The 22,871-nt window shown below is 46.0% G+C and overlaps 1 protein-coding gene across 4 annotated transcripts in view; it reads left to right on the top strand.

Annotated features, from left to right (window-relative positions):
- The window catches only part of FOCAD (focadhesin), a 136,942-nt gene that overhangs the window by 11,369 nt on the left and 102,702 nt on the right, over window positions 1-22,871 (top strand). For all 4 annotated transcript variants that reach the window (XM_081893681.1, XM_081893682.1, XM_081893680.1 and 1 more), the window contains exons 5-11: window positions 1,935-2,039; window positions 5,973-6,074; window positions 7,543-7,747; window positions 9,287-9,493; window positions 11,088-11,175; window positions 13,192-13,397; window positions 16,852-17,109. In XM_081893681.1, coding sequence (XP_081749807.1) covers window positions 1,935-2,039; window positions 5,973-6,074; window positions 7,543-7,747; window positions 9,287-9,493; window positions 11,088-11,175; window positions 13,192-13,397; window positions 16,852-17,109 — 1,171 coding nt within the window. The remainder of the gene's footprint in view (window positions 1-1,934; window positions 2,040-5,972; window positions 6,075-7,542; window positions 7,748-9,286; window positions 9,494-11,087; window positions 11,176-13,191; window positions 13,398-16,851; window positions 17,110-22,871) is intronic.

Raw genomic sequence — 22,871 nt, 5'->3', positions numbered from 1 at the left:
ATTTGGAGGTTCAGTCTAGCCCCAAGCTCAAATTATTTCGCCACATGCCTGCCAAAAAGAAATGTGAGCCTTGGTGCCCTACATTTCTTTGAATACTTAAACTGGATGAGATACGTGGCAGTGGAGGTGTGGAATCAAAGCAAATGGGGAATGGATAAAAGGAAGAGGGCAAAGCTTAATAGGTTACAGGTTTCCTGCTCTTTGCATAGAGAACACAAATTTGTTTTCTTGCTCAAGGCCACAAATTTGATTTCCCACCTGTGCTGTATTATGGGGTCAGAGCCAGAGTTTCCAGGACTGGTACCGTGCGAAACATATTTTTCACCCCTTCTAAACTTCCACAAAATCACATTTTCAGCTGGCTTTTCTCATGCCTGGACCCAGTTAGAAAAACAGAAAACCACCCCACAAACTCTCAAGAGACTTGAAGGCAACAGAGTTTCCCCTAAAGAATAGTTTGTTCTTTTAAAAAAGGTTTTTTTTTAAAAAAAAATGAGATCCAGCTCTCCCGACAGATTATCCAAATCAAATTAAGACTTTGAAAACACGGTGTGGGAACGCGTGCTCTATGGTGTATTGAAATAGCTGAGATTTATAGATAAAGACGACAGATTTGGATATGTTTGCCGTGTGATTAAATTGACTTGCATAGGACACAGAGTACCAGCTCAATGACTTCCAACCCCAACCCCTTAGTGGAAAGATCAGAGACAGCTGGTAAAGGTAAAGGTAAAGGGACCCCTGACCATTAGGTCCAGTTGTGACCGACTCTGGGGTTGCGGCGCTCATCTCACTTTATTGGCCAAGGGAGCCGGCGTACAGCTTCCGGGTCATGTGGCCAGCATGACTAAGCCACTTCTGGCGAACCAGAGCAGCGCACGGAAACGCCGTTTACCTTCCCACCGCTGCGGTACCTATTTATCTACTTGCACTTTGACGTGCTTTTGAACTGCTAGGTTGGCAGGAGCAGGGACCGAGCAACAGGAGCTCACCCCGTTGTGGGGATTCGAACCTCCGACCTTCTGATCGGCAAGTCCTAGGCTCTGTAGTTTAACCCACAATGCCACCCGTGTCCCTAGACAGCTGGTAAGCAGCTCCAAAAGCAACTTGTATGCCATTACTAATTTTGGGTAGTGGAGTGTTTGGGAATCATTCATTACTTCCGCTGAATATCTCAGGATTGCATGCCTGTTTTTGGCACAGTGTTTTCTCTATGGCCCCTGCTCTGGTGCCCCCCCCCCAATATTTATTATTTCTTTATTTCCAATGTCCATGTACTTGTTGTTGTTGTTGTTTAGTCGTTTAGTCGTGTCCGACTCTTCGTGACCCCATGGACGCCAGGTACTCCTGTCTTCCACTGCCTCCCGCAGTTTGGTCAAACTCATGCTGGTAGCTTCGAGAACACTATCCAACCATCTCATCCTCTGTCGTCCTCTTCTCCTTGTGCCCTCCATCTTTCCCAACATCAGGGTCTTTTCTAGGGAGTCTTCTCTTCTCATGAGGTGGCCAAAGTATTGGAGCCTCAGCTTCAGGATCTGTCCTTCCAATGAGCACTCAGGGCTGATTTCCTTCAGAATGGAGAGGCTTGCTCTTCTTGCAGTCCATGGGACTCTCAAGAATCTCCTCCAGCACCATAATTCAAAAGCATCAATTCTTTAGTGATCAGCCTTCTTTATGGTCCAGCTCTCACTTCCATACATCAGTGCTAGGAAAACCATAGCTTTAACTATATGGACCTTTGTTGGCAAGGTGATGTCTCTACTTTAAGTCGTCTGCGGGACTTTTAAATTCCTGTTGCACAAATGGAAATCTTTGTGCCTACAGGATGAGGGAATTGGATACCGCCCGTCGTGGAAAAAGTCGCCCCCCTCCTCCAGCCCCATGCTTTGCACAACAGTGTTGATATGAACTTGCACTGATTTTGCTTTTGATAGGAACGTCCACGGTTTGATAAAAATCCTTGTCAAACTGCTGCAGAAGCAGGCCTTGAAGGTGAACAAAAGCGAAGAGGAGCCATTGGGGGAGTTCTATGCAATCAGGTATGTTTTATAAATGGTTCGATTTCTGAGTGCTAATTTGAATGTAACAAGGACTCATCTGGCACCTAACAGACAGACAAATTTATTATTACAGTGGTCCCTTAGTTCTCAAACACCTTGGTATTCAAACAACTTGGAACCCAAACATTGCAAACCAGGAAGTAAGTGCTCCAGTTTGCGAACTTTTTTCAGAAGCTGAATGTGCTCCGTTTTGAGTATGAAATTACGATTTGAGTGTTAATCTGAGGTCCGTCTGTTTTTGCTATTTATTTTGTGTTTTAGTTTTTGCGGTTCTGTTTTGTTGTTTTTGTGACTGTGTGGAACCCAATTCAGCTACTGATGGATTGATTGTGTGACTGTAGTACATTGTTTATTGCTTTCATTTTATGGATCAATGGTCACGTTAGTAAAATTCATGATAAATTGCTTTTTTGGGGGGGTTGTTTTTAAAAGTCTCGAATGGATTAATCCATTTTGCATTACTTTCTATGGGAAAGCATGCCTTGGTTTTGGAACTCTTTGGTTTTGGAACGGACTTCCGGAATGGATTAAGTTTGAGAACCAAGGTGCCACTGTACATAAGTTTTCTTGGACTAAAGCCGACACCATCAAGTGTTTGTAATGAAGTGGACTCCAATGTACAAATGCCACAATAAATTGTTTAGGCTTTTAGGGGGGCACATCTTAGGGTTTTTCAGAGGCAGGGGTGCCTCTCCGGAAACTTTACGATGTAGATCAAACTGCAGCTCTTCTGCAGTCAAGAGACATTGGGGTGAGGGGGATGACCTGAAGGCCTCAGATATTTCAGATATTTGTGGCCTTTGGTGAGAAAGTTCTTTGTTTCTGTTGCCGTTCTGTTGCATTAGTTTGGCTCACATGGGTACCGTGCCACACAATGAAAGGTCTCTCCTCTCCCACTCTCTGAATGTGCGATCAGGCATTGAACTTGGGCTCTGGGAGCCATGGGTAAATTATAACTACCTTGAACACATCGCCAGAAAAGCACTCTATAAACGCAGTAAATAATCAAATACAGCTGTAACATGTGGCCTTCTTCTTGCGGTGATAACCTGAAGAAACCCTTTCTGGGACCCCACATTTAAATTCTTCCCTGGTCTCCTTGCTGGCCCTAGTAGGAGCAACTTGGCCAGTTAGCCCTGGTGATCATTTGATGTCTACTGACTGGGTCCCCCGCCCCAAAAAATGACCCCCTGAATTCTTGAATTTTATTGATGTTGATGCTGCATTTTATGTTGTACTTTATGCTGTTTTATGCTGTTTTTAAGTCACATTTTAATCAGTGTTTTATATTTGCTGTTAGCCGCCCTAAGCCCGTTTTTTAAACCGGGAAGGGCAGGGTATAAATAAAAAATTATTATTATTATTATTATTATTATTATTATTATTATTGATGAGCGTTACAGCTAGGTCAGTGGTTTTCAACCTTTTTGAGTTTACAACTCCCTTGAAAAACCACATTTTTGTGTGTGTGACTGCGCTGTGGGAGCCACTTACCCACTGCGGTTCCGTTACACACGTAAGTGGGGAGACTGGGAATCTGGGATGTGACTGGGAGGAAGCAAGGAGGAAGAGGAGGAGGAGGAGGAGGAGAAGGAGGACTTAAGGAAGGATGGCCACTGGGGAGAAAGAGAGAGAGAGATGCAGGGAGATAATAGGCTGCCAGTTAAATTCTGTCTCCCTTTGAGTGTCCCTTAGAGAGAAACAGAGAGAGATAATGTAGGAATTTATGGACCTTCTGGTGATTCTCTTACAGTGAGAAGTGAAGCTGCAGGGAACTAGGCAGAGGGCCTTCTCAGTGGTGGCCCCCTCCCTGTGGAAATCTCTCCCACCAGATGTCAAGGAGATGAGTAACCAAACAACCTTTAGAAGACATATGAAGGCAACCCTGTGAAGGGAAGCTTTTTAATGTGTAAAGTCTTATTTTCCAGCTGGATGTGATTGACATTCCTGATAGGGAAATGATGATGATGATGATGATGATGATGATGAAAGGACTGTCCCTGGGTCTCCCCATGGTGCCACGGTGCATTGGTTGACAACCAATGAGCTAGGTGGTTTTAGACACGGATGGCACTGTGGTCTAAACCACTGAGCCTCTTGGACTTACGGATCAGAAGGTCGGTGGTTTGAATCCCCATGGCAGGGTGAGCTCCCATTGCTCTGTCCCAGCTCCTGCCAACCTAGCAGTTCGAAAGCATACCAGTGCAAGTAGATAAATAGTTACCGCTCTGGCAGGAAGGTAAACAGCATTTCCGTGCTCTCTGGTTTCCGTCACTGTGTCCTGTGGTGCCAGAAGCGGTTTAGCCCTGCTGGCCACATGACTTGGAAAAGCTGTCAGTGGACAAACGCTGGCTCCCTTGGCCTGAAGGCTAGATGAGCGCTGCAACTCCATAGTCGCCTTTGACTGGACTTAACCGTCCAGGGATCCTTTAGACTGGACAATGGGAATGGGCTCTTTTGATGGTAAGGTGCATGTCAAACAGCCCTGCTGTGTCGATTTGACTGAGTGGGACTGTGGACCTGTGCCCCAATGGCACCCATGAATGACAACTTGTTTTGTGGAGGCAGCTTGCAAAGGAAGCTGTTTAGAATCGTCTCCACGCAGCTCCGTGTGTGTGTGTGTGTGTGTGTGTGTATTAGTAATTCCCAGGGCGAGTGCGGGCTGCTGGGAAGAAACACTTTCTCCAGCCTTGAGTGTGGTGTAGTGGTTAAGAGCGGTAGACTCGTAATCTGGTGAACCGGGTTCGATTCCCCGCTCCTCCACATGCAGCTGCTGGGTGACCTTGGGCTAGTCACACTTCTCTGAAGTCTCTCAGCTCCACTCACCTCACAGAGTGTTTGTTATGGGGGAGGAAGGGAAAATAAAATGTTAGCTGCTTTGAGACTCCTTCGGGTAGTGATAAAGCGGGATATCAAATCCAAACTCTTCTTCTTCCAACTGCCTGGGGATGGCTAACTTTGAACACTACTTTACACAGATCTTAGGCATGGCCACACTTCTGTCCAACTGTGGTCACCACAACTCAAAGAGGAAATTGCAGATCTGGAAAATGTGCAGAAAAGGGCGGCCAAAATAATCTGGCTTAAAACATATTCTATATTTCAGACTGTTAACTAGGTATTTTCATTGTGTGCCTTGAGAGTTAATTAACTAGGTTTTTTTTCACTTTAAAGTTTTTTTTAAAATTTATTTATTTGGGGTTTTTTAATTAAAATTTTACAATAACATATCAACATACAATATAGAAAAAAGATTCCACAGAATCTCCTGGACTTTCTTCCTCCTCTTTGTGGGTCCTATTGTTAGTCCTTTCCTCCTGCAACTTTTAGAATAATCCAATTCTTTTGCTCCATTATGTCCAAAATTCACCATTAAACTACAAGTGTTATTCTAATCCCACTAACAAATTTACAAGGGTTTTTAAAGACAGATTCTAAATTCCCCCCATTCCTTATTTAAATTTTGGTCTTCCGGATTTCTGATTCTTCCGGTCATTTTTGCCATTTTGGCATAGTCTATCAACTTGATTTGCCATTCTTCTCTGGTGGGGACTTTTCCTTCTTTCCATCTCAAGATTGAATTAACTAGTTAATGTGTTCAGGTTTGTATGTGGTCTGCTTTCTCCTTCGAAGGTAGCGCTGCCCTGAAACGTCTCTCCCATTCATCCAAGGACTTTGTATCACTGTGTATTCTCCTGCGTGTGAAATAAATAAGCAGAAAATAATAAAAAAAAACCTTGGATTTTTGCAACTTGAATGCAGTCACAACTTAATAGTAATAGTAATTCTGTATGTTGGTGAAAAACATGCAAGGAATGGGGAATGCCTGCACCTGCAGTTGTATTTGTTTGTAGGCTAGTCTGGCTTCCATATTTTCTTCTATTTAAGTTTTATTTATTAATTCCCCCCCAGGAACTCTCCTCATCCTTTGATCACCGTTCTTGAGAACAGACCTGACTGCTGGCCAGCTCTCCTGCCGCAGATTACAGCCTTTTTCCAGCAGTGTCCAGAGAGGTAGGGAAGCCAGCAAAATCTACATTCACTCTCCGGGGATGGGAGATTTTGAAAAGGCTGCATTGGGGCAACATGCAGTGCCCAAGCCATGTTTATGTGGACTGTAGGTTCATGATTGAATTCAGGCTTTACAAAATGGAGAAAGGAAATGCCTGTGGGGTTTTTTGTGTGTGTGTCTTTGTGATGATAGAGTTGCATGTCGATTTTTCCACGCAGCAGAACTGCTCCAGAAACAGAAATTGATAAGGAGATGGAAAGATGTACCCTCTAATTTTTCCAAGAAGTAGGAAACTGAAACCCCTGATTCCTGCTGCTATTATATTAAACCAAGCATAACACAGGGGTGCCAACCTTTCTGTGCCCATGGGCATGTTTGTAAACTGAATAAACATTGTGGGCAGCACACATACCCCTTAAGTAAGCGCACCACTACCTGATCTGTTGGCTGCAACAGAATCCTCCTTTCTTTCTTTGAAACAATATATTTATCAACAGAAATTTACAAATCAAACAATTTGTGTAATCATTTTGTGAGATTCTCTGAATCTTTTGACTTTCCCCCATCCCCTACATGGGTCCTTATTACAATCATTAAGACTACATATCAATATGTTCTCCACTATTTTCATTTTTCCAGACTGTCCGTAAACTTTGTTACTTTACAAGTGATTCTTATAGCCCACCTATGGTTTCCTAAGTAAATTGTAAATTTTCCCCATTCCTTTTTGAAGTCCTTGCCTTCTTGGATCCTGAGTCTCCCAGTTAGCTAACAGAATCCTTCTTTCAAGCCTAATTTCAGTGGAGGGAGGGGATCCTGCGGCCTAGAGGAAAGGCCTCGGGGGGGGGGGCACAGGTGCTATGATACCTGCAGTACAGTATTTGACCTATTCCTTAACAGAAATGGGGGTAATAGAGGGCCTTTTGGTGGTTTCCTCACTGCAGGAAGTGAAACTACAGGGAACCAGGCAGAAAGGGCCTTCTCAATGGTGGCACCCTCCTTGTGGAACACCCTCGCATCAGATGCCAAGGAGATAAATAATTATACAGCTTTTATAAGACATCTGAAGTTTAATGTTTGAAGTTTTATTATGTTTTTATATGTGTTGGAAGCCGCCCAGAGTGGCTGTGGCAATGCAGCCAGATGGGTGGGGTAAAAATAATAAAATTATGATGATTAAAAGTGTGTTCGACGTATTCCATATGCACCCATCTTCCCACGGGTTCCATCCAATGGTGGTTTTGTGTTAGAGAAAGAAGTTTGTGATGGTTCAGGGGAGCGGTGGTGAAAACTTTGTATGCTGCCTTGTGTGCACAAACCCCACAGTTGGATGCAACCCGATTTCTTCATTTCCTGTAAATCTCTTCAGTTATCTCAATTACGCTGAAAATCGTGGGACCTCTGATGAAACCTCCATTTGTTTCTTCGCTGTTCTCTGTAAGTTCACCAAATCGTTTTCTCCACCTGCAGCATGGAGAATTCATGTGTCTCTGTAATGAGACCTTTCCTGCGATACCTGTACTGTGAGCCTTGTCAGCTGAGGGAACATGCGGAATTGCGAATGGCTCTGCTTGGAGTTTTGCTTCAGCCCCGTGGGTCTCGGAACAAGGAGAAACCTTGTGCCCTCGAGTGCCATCTCCTTCAGCTGCTTTGTGACTTGGTTCCACATTATCAGGTGAGGCATCGCTCTTTCCTACCTAACACCATCAAAGCACTTCAGTCCGCTGAGGAGGGGCAGATGTTTTGCGGCTTGAAGTGGAAAACAAGATGGCGTCGCTCCCGTTCTATGTTCAGAATCTGAGCGGCCTAGCTGTTGTATCTCATTTCACAGTGAGGTGCCATCTTACACCTCACCGGAGGGCAGCAGGCTACCTCAAAGGGGTGCAGGGCCTTAGCCCCCCTGTCTCCTTAGCCCCCTGTCTCTCCCCCCAGCACCTTATGGGATGTAATCCACTGGGAGCAGTCAAATACCACATTCCTTGTTTTCCTAGAGTGGACATGCAGGGAAATGTTTGGTCCAGCCAGTCAAAATTTCCTGTTCCTCCTGGCTGGAGCATCCTTCCTTTTGCATTTGACTAAAGGTGGGCCTGACCTTACCTGTCCAGGTAACAAAAGGATGAGTCATGTAACACTCACTCTCTTTTTCACTCCCTTCATCATTTGACCAGTTTTTAGCTAAGACTGCTCTGCTAGCTTTCAGGTAACAGCATAGCTGTCAACTTTTCCCTTTTCTTGCGAGGAATCCTATTCAGAATAAGGGAATTTCCCTTAAAAAAAGGGAAACGTTGACAGCTATGGCTAGCAGAAGCACTGGGATTATTCCCCCATATGGGGTAGATCCACATGCAGATATTTGTAACTAATTCTGCCTTCAGGGCTCCAACTCTGAACTGATGTAAGTAAATTTCTTGTATTGACTTTGACTTTATTCTTTTTAAGAGGGATTCAAGGGAACTTACCAGGAATGTACTATATAGATTGAATTGTATAATAGTGAGAGGCTCACACGAGCCTGCAACCAGCTATCTGCTGTGCAATTAAAAAGGGGAATGTAACTCTGCTAAGTAAAGGAACTTGCTAGCACAAGTTAGGTAGGATATTAATAAGCAATATATCCTCTCCTGCCACACACACCTGTCACCTCAGGTGGCTTTCTCATTCTGCCTAATGGTAGAGGTGGCTCCGAAAGAGAAGGAAGCAGTATGTCAGACCACGGAAGTATATCTGTGGTAATCAGGTGTTCCTCAGGCAGGCCTGAGCTAGGGGACATATATTTTCAAAATCTTGCATTTGCCAACAAATGGATGTTTTGAGCTCTTGAAGTTGCAGGTTGAGAAATTGAGAGTGCTCTCATCAGGGGGCAGAGAGGGAGGTGAAAGTAAATGGAGAGATGCACAGAAGAGGACAGGGTTTCTGCGCTTTTCTCAGCTGTGTGGAAGTGGGAATGTTTGACCCTCCTGAAGCACTGCGACCTGCCGAAATTCCCTTTCCTGCTCCTCTGTTAAAGCTTCAAGAATCCAACTGTGTTTTGCATCTAGTCCTCCTGTGTGGAACAGCCGCCCTCACTGTTCCCGTTTTCCACTTAAGACTAGCATGGCTAGTCACAGTCACTCGACTCACCTTGTATATAAACGATAAAATGGGGAGCTGAAGACCCATGTTTGCAATAAATAAATGAACGAGCTTCTCAGTCCTACTTATTTCCCTCCCGCAGCTAAAAGACCTGCCACAGGTCACAGAAAAGCTGCTGTTTTTGGAGCAGCTGGTCCGAAGTCTGCAGCGCCACCCCGCTTTTTGGAAAGCCCAGTTGCGCGAGCTCTGCCTGCAACTTCTATGCGTCTGCGAGGTTTGCTTGCAGGTCACTGGGGAGTGTTCATCTGTGATTTGCTTACTAGAAGAAAATGCCGAGCTGCTGAAAGAGGTAGGTTCTGGAGAGAGAGAGAGATAGAGAGAGAGAATCTATTGTTGCGACCTTCCAAATCTAATGTTTCTTCCTTTCCAGTTTTATCCAGTCACTAATCCACACCAAATATGCAGCCTCGTAGTACAATTTAAGCCTCGTAGTACTTAGTAAGTAAGCCTCATAGTAAGAGTTTATTTATTTCTAAGTGTGTCGTGTATTTCGGTTCCCAAGCTGCTTTTGCTTCACGTCCACAACACTCTAGAACATACCAGAGCAATGTCACTCTGTCACAGTAATAGACCTTAGGACACCAAAGCCTTGTGGGACACTGAGGATGGTTAGTTGTGTAACCAGGAGAACCTTGGGCCTAATTCTGTGCCCATTTGCAAATTACAGGCACGTTTAATCTGTGTGCGACTGGATGTGTGCGCATCATGCCAAACCAGAAAGTGGCCCAGAAACGACACAGAGCCTTCTTCCCTTGTGGGTTCCTCAGCTGCTGCCCCCCACCGCTCGCTCCTCTGCCTCTAGCCAGCCCATGGCAACTCATTTGTCCTATGGCACAGAGCAACTTCTTCTGTGATGCTAAATCATGGCACTAAACTAGCCAGCACCTTAACAAAGGTTTGGCAAACTTCATCGGATGCATTCTGCCCTCACAGATGCAGGGTCACGGGTTCCAGAAGGGGATCCTGCCTCATAGAAAGATGTGATATGTGAGAATTGTTGGTATTTCTAGCAGAACAAAATTAACTGCCTTCTCATCAAAATCAAGGAGTGAGCCAGGAATTCTAAAACGGGGGGGGGGGGGGACTATGCAGATGTGTTCAGTATTAAGATTTTTAGACCCTTTTTTGTCAATAATTTTTATTAGTTTTCAATTACAAAAAATCCAAAACAAACCTCATTATATGCATATTGAATCTAAATACAAACACAAATAACAATTAATCAAATATCCAATTACCGTATTTTTTGGAGGAGGAAAAAAAGAAAAAATATATTCTGAATCTCAGAAGCCAAGAGGCTTCTCCTTCAGCAAGAGGGATCGCTGCGCAGTGAAAGCAGCAATCCCTCTTGCTGTTCTGGCTTCTGGGATAGCTGCGCAGCCTGCATTCGCTCCATAACACACACACACATTTCCCCCTACTTTTAGGAGGGAAAAAGTGAGTCTTAGAGAGCAAAAAATATGGAATATAATTTGGATGACCTCCCTCTTGCTGGATTACAGGTTCAGTAATTCTTCCCTCACTGCTTTATATAGATATATGGACCCTTTTCAGACACTTCCACCTTTCCCATGACACTGTTGCAGAAACAGTCCTGGGAAGGAGCTGCCTTTCCAGCTTCTCTCGTCAGATTGCAGACATCCAAAGTTATCTGAGCAGCAAAGGAGGAAAGAGTCAGTTGCAGTTGCTCCCATGCCCTGGAGTAACATCAGAAGGGATCCTGGGCGATGTATTTTCGAAACTGGGCTTGGACACAGCCCACTATATTCAACACAAAGTGTTTTGGAAAACAGGGGTGTAAAACCTTGTCAAGGTAGTTTATCTCCACAAGCTGTTAGACTGAAAAGATTTCACCTTTGGTTGTATTCCCCTTGTTCTTTTAGGGCTTTCCATCGGAGATGGCCGTAATTGGATTAGGTTTGCTACTGCTTCAGGCTCCAGCCAGTCAGCAAAAACCAATCTTAAAGCTAGGTAAGGCTTTGTTGTAAAATAAATATATCTAATAAAAATCCCCCGCTTCCAAATTGTTTCCCTTCATTTTGTCTTCTTGTTGTCTTTTTTAATCCAGAAACCTTACTTGGCACATCACGTCTACTATATTTGGCTTTGCAGCCCGGTTTTATTAATCGGGATGGAAATTAGTGGTTTTCTTATTACCATTATTTGAAGTGTAAAATTATTAACACCCTGAAATAGTTTGTTTGGAGCAAAATAGTTCATTAGGGACAAGAAAAGGTTGATATACATGTTATGTCTTGTGGCTTCCATTTACATAGCCCGTGGGGGCTGAGAAGGTTTATTTTCCTGTTTCTTTGGGTCTTTGGGGGTTCTTTTTATTACTTTTTTTAAAGTTTAATTTCTGTCTAAATTACAATGTAAGCCCATTAACCTGCCCATGCCTCTTTTTTTCTTTTTTTATCACCTACCTTATTATTTTTCCTTGCTTCACAAATTATTATGGAATAATAGTAACAACAATCTGTTCAAGAGAGCAGCTAGCAAGCATTTGGCCGGACACCCAGGATGCAGAACGAAAGAGTGTTGTGATTTCGGGCTTAGGCAAATACAGTGGTACCTCAGGATGTGAACAGGATCTGTTCCAGAGCCCCATTTGCATCCTGAAGCAAACGTAAAACTTGACTGCGCGTGCGCGGGTCGCTTTTCGCCGCTTCTGCGCATGACGTCATTTTGACCATCTGCGCATGCGCGAGCAGTGAAACCCGGAAGTAACTTCTGGGTTGCCGTGTAGCGCAACCTGAAAATATTTAACCGGAAGCATATTCATCCAAAGGTATGACTGTATAGGTTTTAGATTATCTCAACAAGGGCTTGGTATTTCAGACTGCATGCGATAGTTCCTGAGGAACATTCCTGGTTTTTGATGCCAAGCACCATAACCACATGCGAAGTAGCTCCCAGAAAAGGTCCCGTTCCCGTGTTGCTACCCTCCGGACCTTCCGAGGAGGAGGCACACAAAGGGCCTCAGAAGATGATCTCAGGGTCCAGCCAGGTTCATAGGGGGAGAGGCAGTCCCAGCAGCAGAGCATATACCTGCACTGTCCAGGGCGGGTGCACTCCGGAGGGGGGCATGGTGCAGAGGGTGTGCTCCCAGGTGCGGGATAGCCACTCGGGTCCCCGAAGCGGCGTGTGAGCCCTACAGCCAGGGGCAGAGTGAGCCGCTCACCGGGGCAGAGCGAGCCACCCATGGCGGACGTTTGGCGCGCCGCCCATCCGTGACTACCTAGCCTCCCCCAGTGTCACGGTCTGGTTCATGGGTGATCGAAGTCCTGGCAGGGGACGTCAGGACCAGGGGCGAGATGGTGGGGTGGGAGCAGGAATGGGGGTCCAGAAGCCAGGAGTCAGGAGCCAAGAGTCCGAGGGTCAGAGTGCTGGGAGTCAAGAAGCCAAGGGTCCTAGGGTCAGGAAGCAAGAAGTCACAAAGTCAGGGGTCCAAGGATCAAGAAGCAAAGAGTCGTAAAGTCAGGGGTCCGAGAGTCAGGAAGCAGGGAGTCAAGAAGCCAAGGTTCAAGGATCAGGAAGCAAGAAGCCAAACGCAGCAAGGCAGGAAGTGTGTTGCTGTGGCAAAGAGCTGAAGGGAGATGCAGACCTTACATCCCTTCCCGGCTCTTGCCACCAGGTGCTGTGAGTTACCAATCAGCCTCACCTGTGAGGCCGCGCCTTGCCTCTTCAGAACAAACTTAGGAAAACCCCAGTCCTGCGAAGTCCTACTGGTCACAGGGCCTGGCTCCTGCACGCACTCCTGATACCCAGCTGTCAAAGCGAAGGGGGAAGGGGGGGAATGCTGCTGGCAAAGTGGTGCAGCTCCCCCCCTTACCCCGACAGCTCAGGGTAGGCTTGGGAGTCGCGGGCGGGCAGCGCTCCAAATGTCACCCCCCTCAGTGAGGGCACCTGTGGTGAACCATCCCCCCCATCCCCTTCCTCTGCCCCTGGGCGGTCCTGCTTACAACTTTGCTCTTGTCCTTGTAGCCATCAAGCTCCTTTCCTGCTCTGAAGCCAAGATGACTCCTGCAGTCGCCCCCCTCCTGGCGATGCCCGCTCTGCAGATCTTGTCTTCCAGCGCCGCGCAGGGCTGCTCGATGGAGGAGGACGGTGGCCCCACTCGCCAGCAGCTGGCCATTAATCTTTTAGAAATCGTGCAGCAGGAAAAATTGCAGGAAGAGAAAAGGCAACCGGTGAGGCTTCCATTCAGAACCTTTCGTTTTTCTACTGGTGGGAAGTACTCTATTTTTCTGTGTATAAGATGAGGCTATTTTATTATAAAGGGTAAAGGGACCCCTGACCATTAGGTCCAGTCGTGACTGACTCTGGGGTTGCGGCGCTCATCTCGCTTTATTGGCCAAGGGAGCCGGCGTACAGCTTCCGGGTCATGTGGTTAGCATGACTAAGCCGCTTCTGGCGAACCAGAGCAGCGCACGGAAACGCCATTTACCTTCCCGCTGGAACGGTACCTATTTATCTACTTGCACTTTGATGTGATTCCAAACTGCTAGGTTGGTAGGAGCAGGGACTGAGCAGTGGGAGCTCACCCCGTCGCAGGGATTTGAACTGCTGACCTTCTGATCGGCAAGCCCTAGGCTCTGTGGTTTAACCCACAGCGCCACCCGTGTCCCTATTTTATTATATAATTGTGCTAAAACTTGGGGGCCGTCTTATACACGGATAGCGGAGAGGTTGAACGGGTGATTGGTGGTTGCCGCGAGTAGGAGATTGTCAGCAGCGTTTTTGTGGGTGATTGGCAAGGTCCACTGGCTATTGGCTGCTGCGGCAATTGGGCGAGTGATTGGTGCTTGCTTTCGGCAAGTGTGTAGACAACTGGTTGCTTCATCGATGTGTGAGCGATTTGCTGTGGCGGTCCTGCGGGTGAGCTATTTTTGGTACCCCGACCCCAATAAAGCTCAACAACCCTGGGCAATTCCCCCCCCCCCCATTTTCTCAATTTGGAGTCCCAAAAAAGAGGGGCGTCTTATACGCAGAAAAATACAGTAAATCATTGCGCTGCACTCTAGCATGTACCTTGTCCCTTGCTTCCCGCTCCTCTTTGAGACTTGAAGCCACTATTCAAACATGGCTCATGGTGGTGATGGTGACTTAGCACTTACAAAGTGCCTCCAGTCTCCCCAGACAGACCAGATTGTGTGGGGGGCCTTGCAATTTAGCCCCCAGCCCTGAGATTGTCCAGTATTCTCTTCTGTATTCCTGATTCCAGCAGACCACTGGAAGTGGCCTGTGATAAATTTGGCCCTCTGTTGAAGCCTTGCCTGCCTTTTGCCACCCCTGCCTTAGAATGTGATAGAAGTTCCTCAGTTTGGAATAGAGCAATAAACGATACCCGGCGTAATTTGGGATGCTAATCTAACTTGGAGGTGTCATTCGGAATATCTAACTCTGCAGCCCTGAGCGTGTCAATTCCGAATCGAGTCCCAGTGTAAACAGTGGGGGTTATTCTTTCATTCGTGGATAGGATTTCAGCCTTAATGACCAAATCTTACTCTGATATCTTTCCCAGTCCGTAAAAAACAGCTATTTGTCTTGTAAAACTGGGTTGCCCAAAAATAATCCTGTGGAATTTTCTCTACATCCCTCACCCCAACCCCATATTATGCTCTTATAATGGGCAGCAGAATGAAAACAGTGGAAGGCAGCGGGAATCCTCTGGGAGGAGTGATTTTTTTTTGGGGGGGGGGAACAGGACACATTTACCTCTAAGCGATCCCATCAGTCAAAGTGCCAACATTGCAGGTGGCTGGATCTTAATTTTCCGCATGCAATAATTGAAGGTGATAAACAGAGGGAGGGGTAATATTTTTATAAAAAATTCTTTTGCATGAAATGGCTTTTTAAAAGGTCACGTAAAGTACAGGGGCATTATAACTCCCCATCATCCAAAATGAATTTACATTACATTGAACAATATAATTAAAAACGGCTGTGCGCCATTCCGCGGAACTGCTCTGGCAGCTTGTTCGCAAACCTCCTGGCCGATTCAAAACCTGAGAGCAAATTGTCTCCTGCCTTGAAGCCAGTTTGTATGTCACCTTAGTAATGCTGGGAATCGCTTGGCTGGTCTTGGGCATGGCTGCCCATAGTTCCCTGCAGCCCTTTGTCAAAAGGAGGAGGAGGAAGAGGAAGAGACCCCTGGCAGGCTGGTCCGCAGCACCAGTTAGAGCCCCTCAGGTACCCCGCCTTCCAAGCTTGCCTATTCTCTCTGCTGCTGCTTCCTTTGATGTCTCTCCCAAGCGGGAGATAACCAGAGCATGCACCACTCTGGCGAGACAGTCTGCGGGCAGGTAGGGTCTTAGCCTGCGTACCAGATGGAGCTGGTAGACAGCTGCTCTGAACACAGAATTAACCTGTGCCTCCATGGACATCTGTGAGTCCAAAATGACTCCCAAGCCACGCACCTGCTCCTTCAGGGACACAGTTATCCCATTCAGGACCAGGGAATCCCCCACACCCGCCACCCCCAAAAAACAGTACTTCTGTCTTGTCAGGATTCAACCTTTGTTCAGGAACAAAGGAAAACACATGTCTGCTTCCCTTCGTGTCCAAGCAAAACAGCCGTACAGCAAAAGCAATGTACAACGGAAGTTCCCAGCAGACTGTGCTGGAAGTAAACAGACACGTGACATAGAACAACTCCACATATCTGTTCCTCTTAAGGCAGAATGGAACATCAGTATCCTAACAAAGAGTGTGTGTGTGGGGGGGGGGCAGTAGATGCAACCACATCCCAGCCATTCCACCGCCAGAGGATTCTAGGAACTTGCTGAGCCACAAACCCATCACCCAGGCAAGCTCCAGGCATCCTCAGAATTTAGGCTGGACTGAAATGCTTGGAGAAGGTGTGGAACAAGGCTAGAGAGGGCATGTGTCCTGGGGAGACTCCCTAAGAAAGACCCTTTATCACATTTATGTTGTGCATATCGTATCATCCACACAAGGCGTCTTTCCCCCACCTGTCACCTGGGTGAATAGAAGTGTGCTAAGAGGAAGGTACGCTTGGCAAACCCTCACCTGCCCGGAAACTGACCATACTTTTCTGTGTATAAGACACAGTTCTTTTCTTTTTAAAATTGGGTGGTGTCTTATTCCCAGATAGTGCATTTGGGGGACGTGTGATTGGTTGCTGCGGCAGGGCCTTGTGGACCGTATTTATCACCCCATAAGACGCACCTGACCATAAGACGCACCTAGTTTTTAGAGGGGGAATGCAAGAAAAAAACATTCTTTAAAGGGAGCGCTGAGCAGAGCCTGAAGAGGCTTCGCGCGGCTAAGCCAGAAGCTAGAACAGCGAGAGGGAGCGCTGTGCAGTGATCCCTCTTGCTGTTCTGGCTTCTGGGATAGCTGTGCAGCCTGCATTCGCTCCATAAGACGCACACACATTTCTTCTTACTTTTTAGGAGGGAAAAAGTGTGTCTTATAGAGCGAAAAATATGGTAATTATCAACAGTAGTGTCAGTAATTTATTTGAAGGAAATATCTTTCACAGCAATGAGATGGTGTCATTTTTTTTTAATTCTTTGCGTGTTTTTTAGGCAAATCGCCTAGGAACAATTGAATTATAGAGTACCCTATTTTGAACATACGGACTTTCCTGGTTTGAACGTGCCTTTTCTTTTGCCTCAGGCCTCTTCTGAACCTTTCTTCCCCATCACCAGTGCTTATGGTTCATTGCATACGACCTGGAGGCTCTTGGGGCTCTTGAGAGAGACGTCTTCCGTTTCCGACTGGCTGTCTTCTCTTAAATCCGTGCTGCCCATTACAATGCAAGTCCCTGCCCACGTGTTCCTTCTGCTGGCTTACCTCCTCATTCAAGAAAACGGAGATTGCCTTCGTGACGTATTAGCTGCCACTACAGAACTCGCCAAAGCAGATTCGTCCCAGGTAAGAATAACCTGGACTTGAGATGGAGAGCCTGCAGCCAAGGCTGGTCTCGTCTCCTTCCAGTTTGGTCTGTGACGCCTTCACATGGTAGCTCCTGGCTTTTAGGCACATCTCCTCTGCCAAGGTAGGAATGGAGAGCTGCTGACAGTTCATCAGTATGCAGGTGACACTCAGCTCTACCTCTCTTTTAAATCAGAACCAGTGAAGGCGGTGAAGGTCTTTTGCGAGTTCCTGGAGGCGGTTGGAGGAGTGTCTCTACCCCCATTGTTCAGCCCGGACACTGAGGTCCAGCGCTGAGGGCCTTCTGGCGGTTCCCTCACTGCGATAAGCCAAGTTACAGGGGACCAGGCAGAGGGCCTTCTTGGTGGTGGCACCCACCTCCCGTCAGATGTCAAGGAGCTTCACAATATTGCAAAATACCTGAAGGAGCGTTTCCACCCCCATTGTTCAGCCTGGACACTGAGGTCCAGTGCTGAGGGCCTTCTGGCAATTCCCTCATTGCGAGAAGTGAGGTTACAGGGAACCAGACAGAGGGCCTTCTCGGTAGTGGCGCCCACCCTGTGGAACGCCTTCCCATCAGATGTCAAGGAAATAAACAGCTATCTTATCTTTAAAAGACATCTGAAGGCAGCCCTGTTTAGGGAAGTATTTAATATTAATGCTGTATTGTTTTTAACACTCGATTGGAAGCCGCCGATGTGTGGTCTCCTTCCTTAGCCAGTTGATGGTGCTTATTTGTCTCTGTTATAAGAATTTGTCTCTGTTATAAGAATTTAAGGTCTCATTTATATAAATTATTTGTTCATAAATGTATAAGGCAGACACATACATAAGTATATAGACCACATGTCTGAAATAGTACATGAGAAGAATCCTGAAGCCATTTTGACTCTCCCAAATTGACCTCAAATAGGAGGAAGGAAATGGGAAAAGCTTTCAATTGTCTTTGGACTGTAGGGCTTTCACCTCCCTGTAAATACAGTCTGGCAAGTATCTGTTAAGCTGAGCACACTCTCAATATGCGTAAGAGATTCCGGGACTAAGTATTTGCCATCTCCAAGGAATGGCCAGACTACCCAGAAAAGGCAATCAGATAAGGCATTATCAGGTATCCTGGCAGACAGGAGAGAAGCAACACACTCAAATTTCTGCTGGGGACCACCTCCTTCTGTGATGTATGTATAACGTTTTGGGGGATGGTCTTGAGTTACAGGGGAGGCAATTTCAAAAGTCTATATAAGGGTTTACACACCAATGTTCTGGGTTCCTCCTCCCTCCCTGTGTGGGGTGAGCGGGGGACCTGTTGCAACAGTTTAATAAAGATCAGGCTTACTAGACGCTTTGTTTCTCAATATTCTCTGCTTCTTGGGAGAAAAGCAATGACAAACCTAGACAGCATCTTAAAAAGCAGAGACATCACCTTGCCAACAAAGGTCCATATAGTTAAAGCTATGGTTTTCCCGGTAGTGATGTATGGAAGTGAGAGCTGGACCATAAAGAAGGCTGATCACCGAAGAATTGATGCTTTTGAATTCTGGTGCTGGAGGAGACTCTTGAGAGTCCCATGGACTGCAAGAAGATCAAACCTATCCATTCTTAAGGAAATCAGCTCTGAGTGCTCACTGGAAGTACAGATCCTGAAGCTGAGGCTCCACTACTTTGGCCACCTCATGAGAAGAGAGGACTCCCTGGAAAAGACCCTGATGTTGGGAAAGATGGAGGGCACAAGGAGAAGGGGACGACAGAGGATGATATGGTTGGATAGTGTTCTCGAAGCTAAGAGCATGAGTTTGACCAAACTGCAGGAGGCAGTGGAAGACAGGAGTGCCTGGCGTGCTCTGGTCCATGGGGTCACGAAGAGTCAGACACGACTAAACGTCTCAACAACAATTCTCTGGTTAGCCTCTGTTATTTTTCCCTACTGATAGGGAACCTACATAAGGACTCTATACATGCTCTTGGCTACCCCACAAGGGAAAGGGAGCAGTATTTTTCTTATAACAGTCTCTTCCAGAAAGGGTCTTGCTCATGAAAGCTTTTTTCATATACAGGGCGGTGTGAGTAGGAGCTTGGGTTTGGCTGTTGTATATATTGGCGCTATTAGAATGTAGTAATGTTCACATCGACTAAAAGGCAAACGGACAAATAACTTTTACAAGGGCGGGCATAGGATTAAGAAAAAGGTATAAAATACTTCTTCATATGCTGGGAACATGTGCATTTTTTGCTGGGGGGGAATTAAAATGCGCATAGCACCTTTTATAACGGCTATTTATGCACCGTGAAGTTGCATAAAAGAGTCGCAAAGGCCAACAATAATACAGCGAAAGCAAAACACTTCTTCAGAAATCCTACAGCTGATCGCTGTATTTAATTTCCCTGCTTGTCTTATTGCTTTTTAATAACATCCACTCAAAATGCAAAAAGGCCCAAACAATGATAACCAGGGAATCGTGCCATGCTGTTTGCAGCTCTCTGTGGGAACAGCTGCCTGCAGATGGTTTGCTGGGGATGCTTTTATCGTATTAATTCAAAACAGATAAATGGAAACTGCTTTACAAGGAATGGGGATCTTGGGAATTTTCTTTTCAGCCTCAAATGGCTCAGGTTGTCTTTGTTCGAGGTCTTCCATCGGAATAAAAAACAAGCTTGTTTTTTTTGGGGGGGGGGGAAATAGAGGGAACGGCAGATAACATGGTGCCAGTGGCTGTTCTGTAAATTATTTGCATAGTCATGGATCAGGATATGGCTTAACCCCAGGTCAACCACATTGACCGCTGCAAAAAAATGCATTTTGGATTTGTAAACTTCAGGTATTTGGCTTACCAGGAAGTTTTATGGCTGACTTCGTTGTTAGCAGGAGAGTCATGGATTTTTTTGTAACAGATTATTTTTTAAAATTATTATTTCAGATTTTAGAAAATTCGATGATGAAATACCGTATTTTTCGCCCCATAGGACGCACCAGCCCATAGGACGCACCTAGGTTTTTTTTTGGGGGGGGGAGAAAAAATATTTATTTCCCCCCAGGTGCGGGGCTGGGGCGGGGGAAGCCTGAGCTTCCCCAGCCCCCAGAACAGGCTGCTATCCGCAAGCCGTGGGAGAGCTGCGCGGCTTCACACAGCCCTCCCATGGCTAGCGGAGGGCTGCGCGAAGCTGGAAGCCTGGGGCGTGCTGAGCTCAGTGCGCCCCAAGCTTCTGGGTGCAGGCAAGCTCTCCGCTAGCTGTGGGAGAGCTGCATGACTTCACGCAGCTCTCCCACGGCTTGCGGATAGCTTCCTGAAGCCTGGAGAGCGAAAGGGGTCGGTGCGCACCAACCCCTCTCGCTCTCCAGGCTTAAGCAAAAGCCTGCATTTACCCCATAGGACGCACACACATTTCCCCTTCATTTTTGGAGGGGAAAAAGTGTGTCCTATAGGGCAAAAGATACGGTAGGTTTCTTGAATGAAAATTCACGGCAGATCGTGACCCAGGTTCTTTTTGAACTCAGATTCTGAAATTTGAAAGAAGCCTTAAGGCACATTCGTTACTTTGGAAAGTAACAAATATAGTTTGGGTGGTGTGAAACTGCTGATTAGAAAAATAGTCAATAATTAAACGATACGTGTAATACGTGAGATAATGGAAGATAGGTTTTTGGAAGACAAGGGTTGGTACCAGGCAATTTGGCAGCTGCTTATGTTGTAATAAAGGGACACTGAGTTGTCCCGAGGTGATAATAAGCACTCTTGGAATTAAGTTTTGTTTACATCTCTGGGCTTAACTTTCATGTAAATGCAGTTTGGGAATGAGCTGCATTCGAGATAATTGCTGTTTCATGTTGGAACAATCTATGTATTGATGGCATTTTTAATAGCAAGGATGACTAGGAGATGTGAAAACTATGGGTCTTAATTTACCAGTTGTCACTTGTGGTTCTGTTGAGATACTGAAGGGTTCATAGAATCATAGAGTTGGTCATTTAGTCCAACCCCCTGCGATGCAGAAACCTTTAGCCCAACGTGGGGCTCGAACCGGCAACCCTGAGATGAAGAGCCTCACGCTCTACCGACTGCTGTTGTTGTCCAACAGGACAAGGGACAATTTGGTCCAAAAATGGAGCAATTCCGTTTTTCTAGGGATGGGAGGCAACCATCCTTGGATTGCATAGAGGGAAATAAAATAGCTTCACTCAGTGCTTCCCCCCAAAATATATATATATATTTAGGGGTACTCTCATTTTCCTACTCATATTGAAATACTGCCCCTCCACAAGGCCAAATAATAACAACAACAACAACAACAACAACAACAACAACAATTTATTATTTATACCCCACCCATTTGGCTGGGCTTCCCCAGCCACTCTGGGCAGCTTCCAAAAAAACATTAAAATACTGTAATGCATCAAACATTAAAAGCTTCCCTAACAGGGCTGCCTTCAGATGTCTTCTGAAAGTCTGGTAGTTGTTGTTCTCTTTGACATCTGGTGGGAGGGCGTTCCACAGGGAGGGCGCCACTACCGAGAAGGCCCTTCTTTAGATTAGATTCACAAAATGATTAGATTAGATTCACAAAATGTTTAGAGGTATGCGTACCCCTGTGCAGTGGTGAAGCTGCACGCTTCACTACCGGGGGCGGAGAGCAGGTGGGGCGTGGCGGGGCCCCCGGGGGTGTGGCATGCACCCCGGGGGTGTGGCTAGTTGCCCGCAGGGGTGTGGCACATGTTCTGGGGGCGTGGTGCCTGGTGTGCACGCAGGGAGTGCGGCGTGTGTCTGGGGGTCCGCTGCGATGGCACCCTACCAGAATAGTGGTGCCGGGGGTGGTCCGCTCCCTCCGCACTCCCACTCCTCCGCCAGTGCCCCTGCACCCCCCCTAAAAAAATCACTGACTTCACTTAAATAAAATGGCTGCTAAGGCCATACTGACTTGGTCTGTTCACAAAAGACTTTAATACAGTCTTCCTAATCGGATGAATTGACTCATTGTGCAAAAAAAGAGAAAACCCACAAAAACTTATTATTTTGCATGTGAATCCAACCGTGCTGCAGAAAAAGGGGGGGGGGAATAAAATAAATTGTTTGAGTGAGAGGTCATTTGTGCATTGTAACACAAGATTTATTACCATTATTAGCGGATTATGAGTATCTTGGGGATATTCACCCTTTTATGGGCTATCTCAACTGCAGCAATAAAATATTTGCCTGGTATATGACACCCTTCTGGGAAATTCATCAGAAGAGAATGCTTCTTCAGTTCTTTGGCTTAAAAATAAAAGACAAAGAATAAAGCAAATTGTGACCTCATTTAGGTAGAAGAGTTTGAGTATTTAAAAGAAAAACCAATTATACACTTGGTTTTGTTGATGGAGAAATGTCTTAAGCAATTATGACCATATTCTAAATCCTCTGCTCTTGGGAAGCAAGGAGTGTTTGTTGGGTAAATGAATGAAATGCTATGAACTCCTATTGGGTGTTCTTTAGTTGCCAGAAAATCAGGAGTTGAAAGTGGAACATCTTGATTTTGACACAGAACAGAGAGAATTGGATGTGCGGTTTGCAGAACACATGTGATCCTTGAAAATATCTGCAATCTGTAAAAATTTTCAAGTCTTCAAAGAAATGTGGTGGTGCAAGAACATAAATCAATAGAGTTTAAGTCTTGTTGACTGGAGATAAGACAGTAATGGCAGGTGTTCTGTACTGGGGTAGCAACACAGAAGAGCCAATGGCCTCAGCGTTTGCTGCTTTTAACTTTGGCTGTACAGTGGTACCTCAGGTTAC

This window comes from Podarcis melisellensis, assembly GCF_964234715.1.
Source record: "Podarcis melisellensis genome assembly, chromosome: 17".
Taxonomy (NCBI): domain Eukaryota; kingdom Metazoa; phylum Chordata; class Lepidosauria; order Squamata; family Lacertidae; genus Podarcis; species Podarcis melisellensis.
The sequence above is the reverse complement of the archived record's forward strand: the minus strand, read 5'-3'. Positions and strand labels throughout refer to the sequence as shown.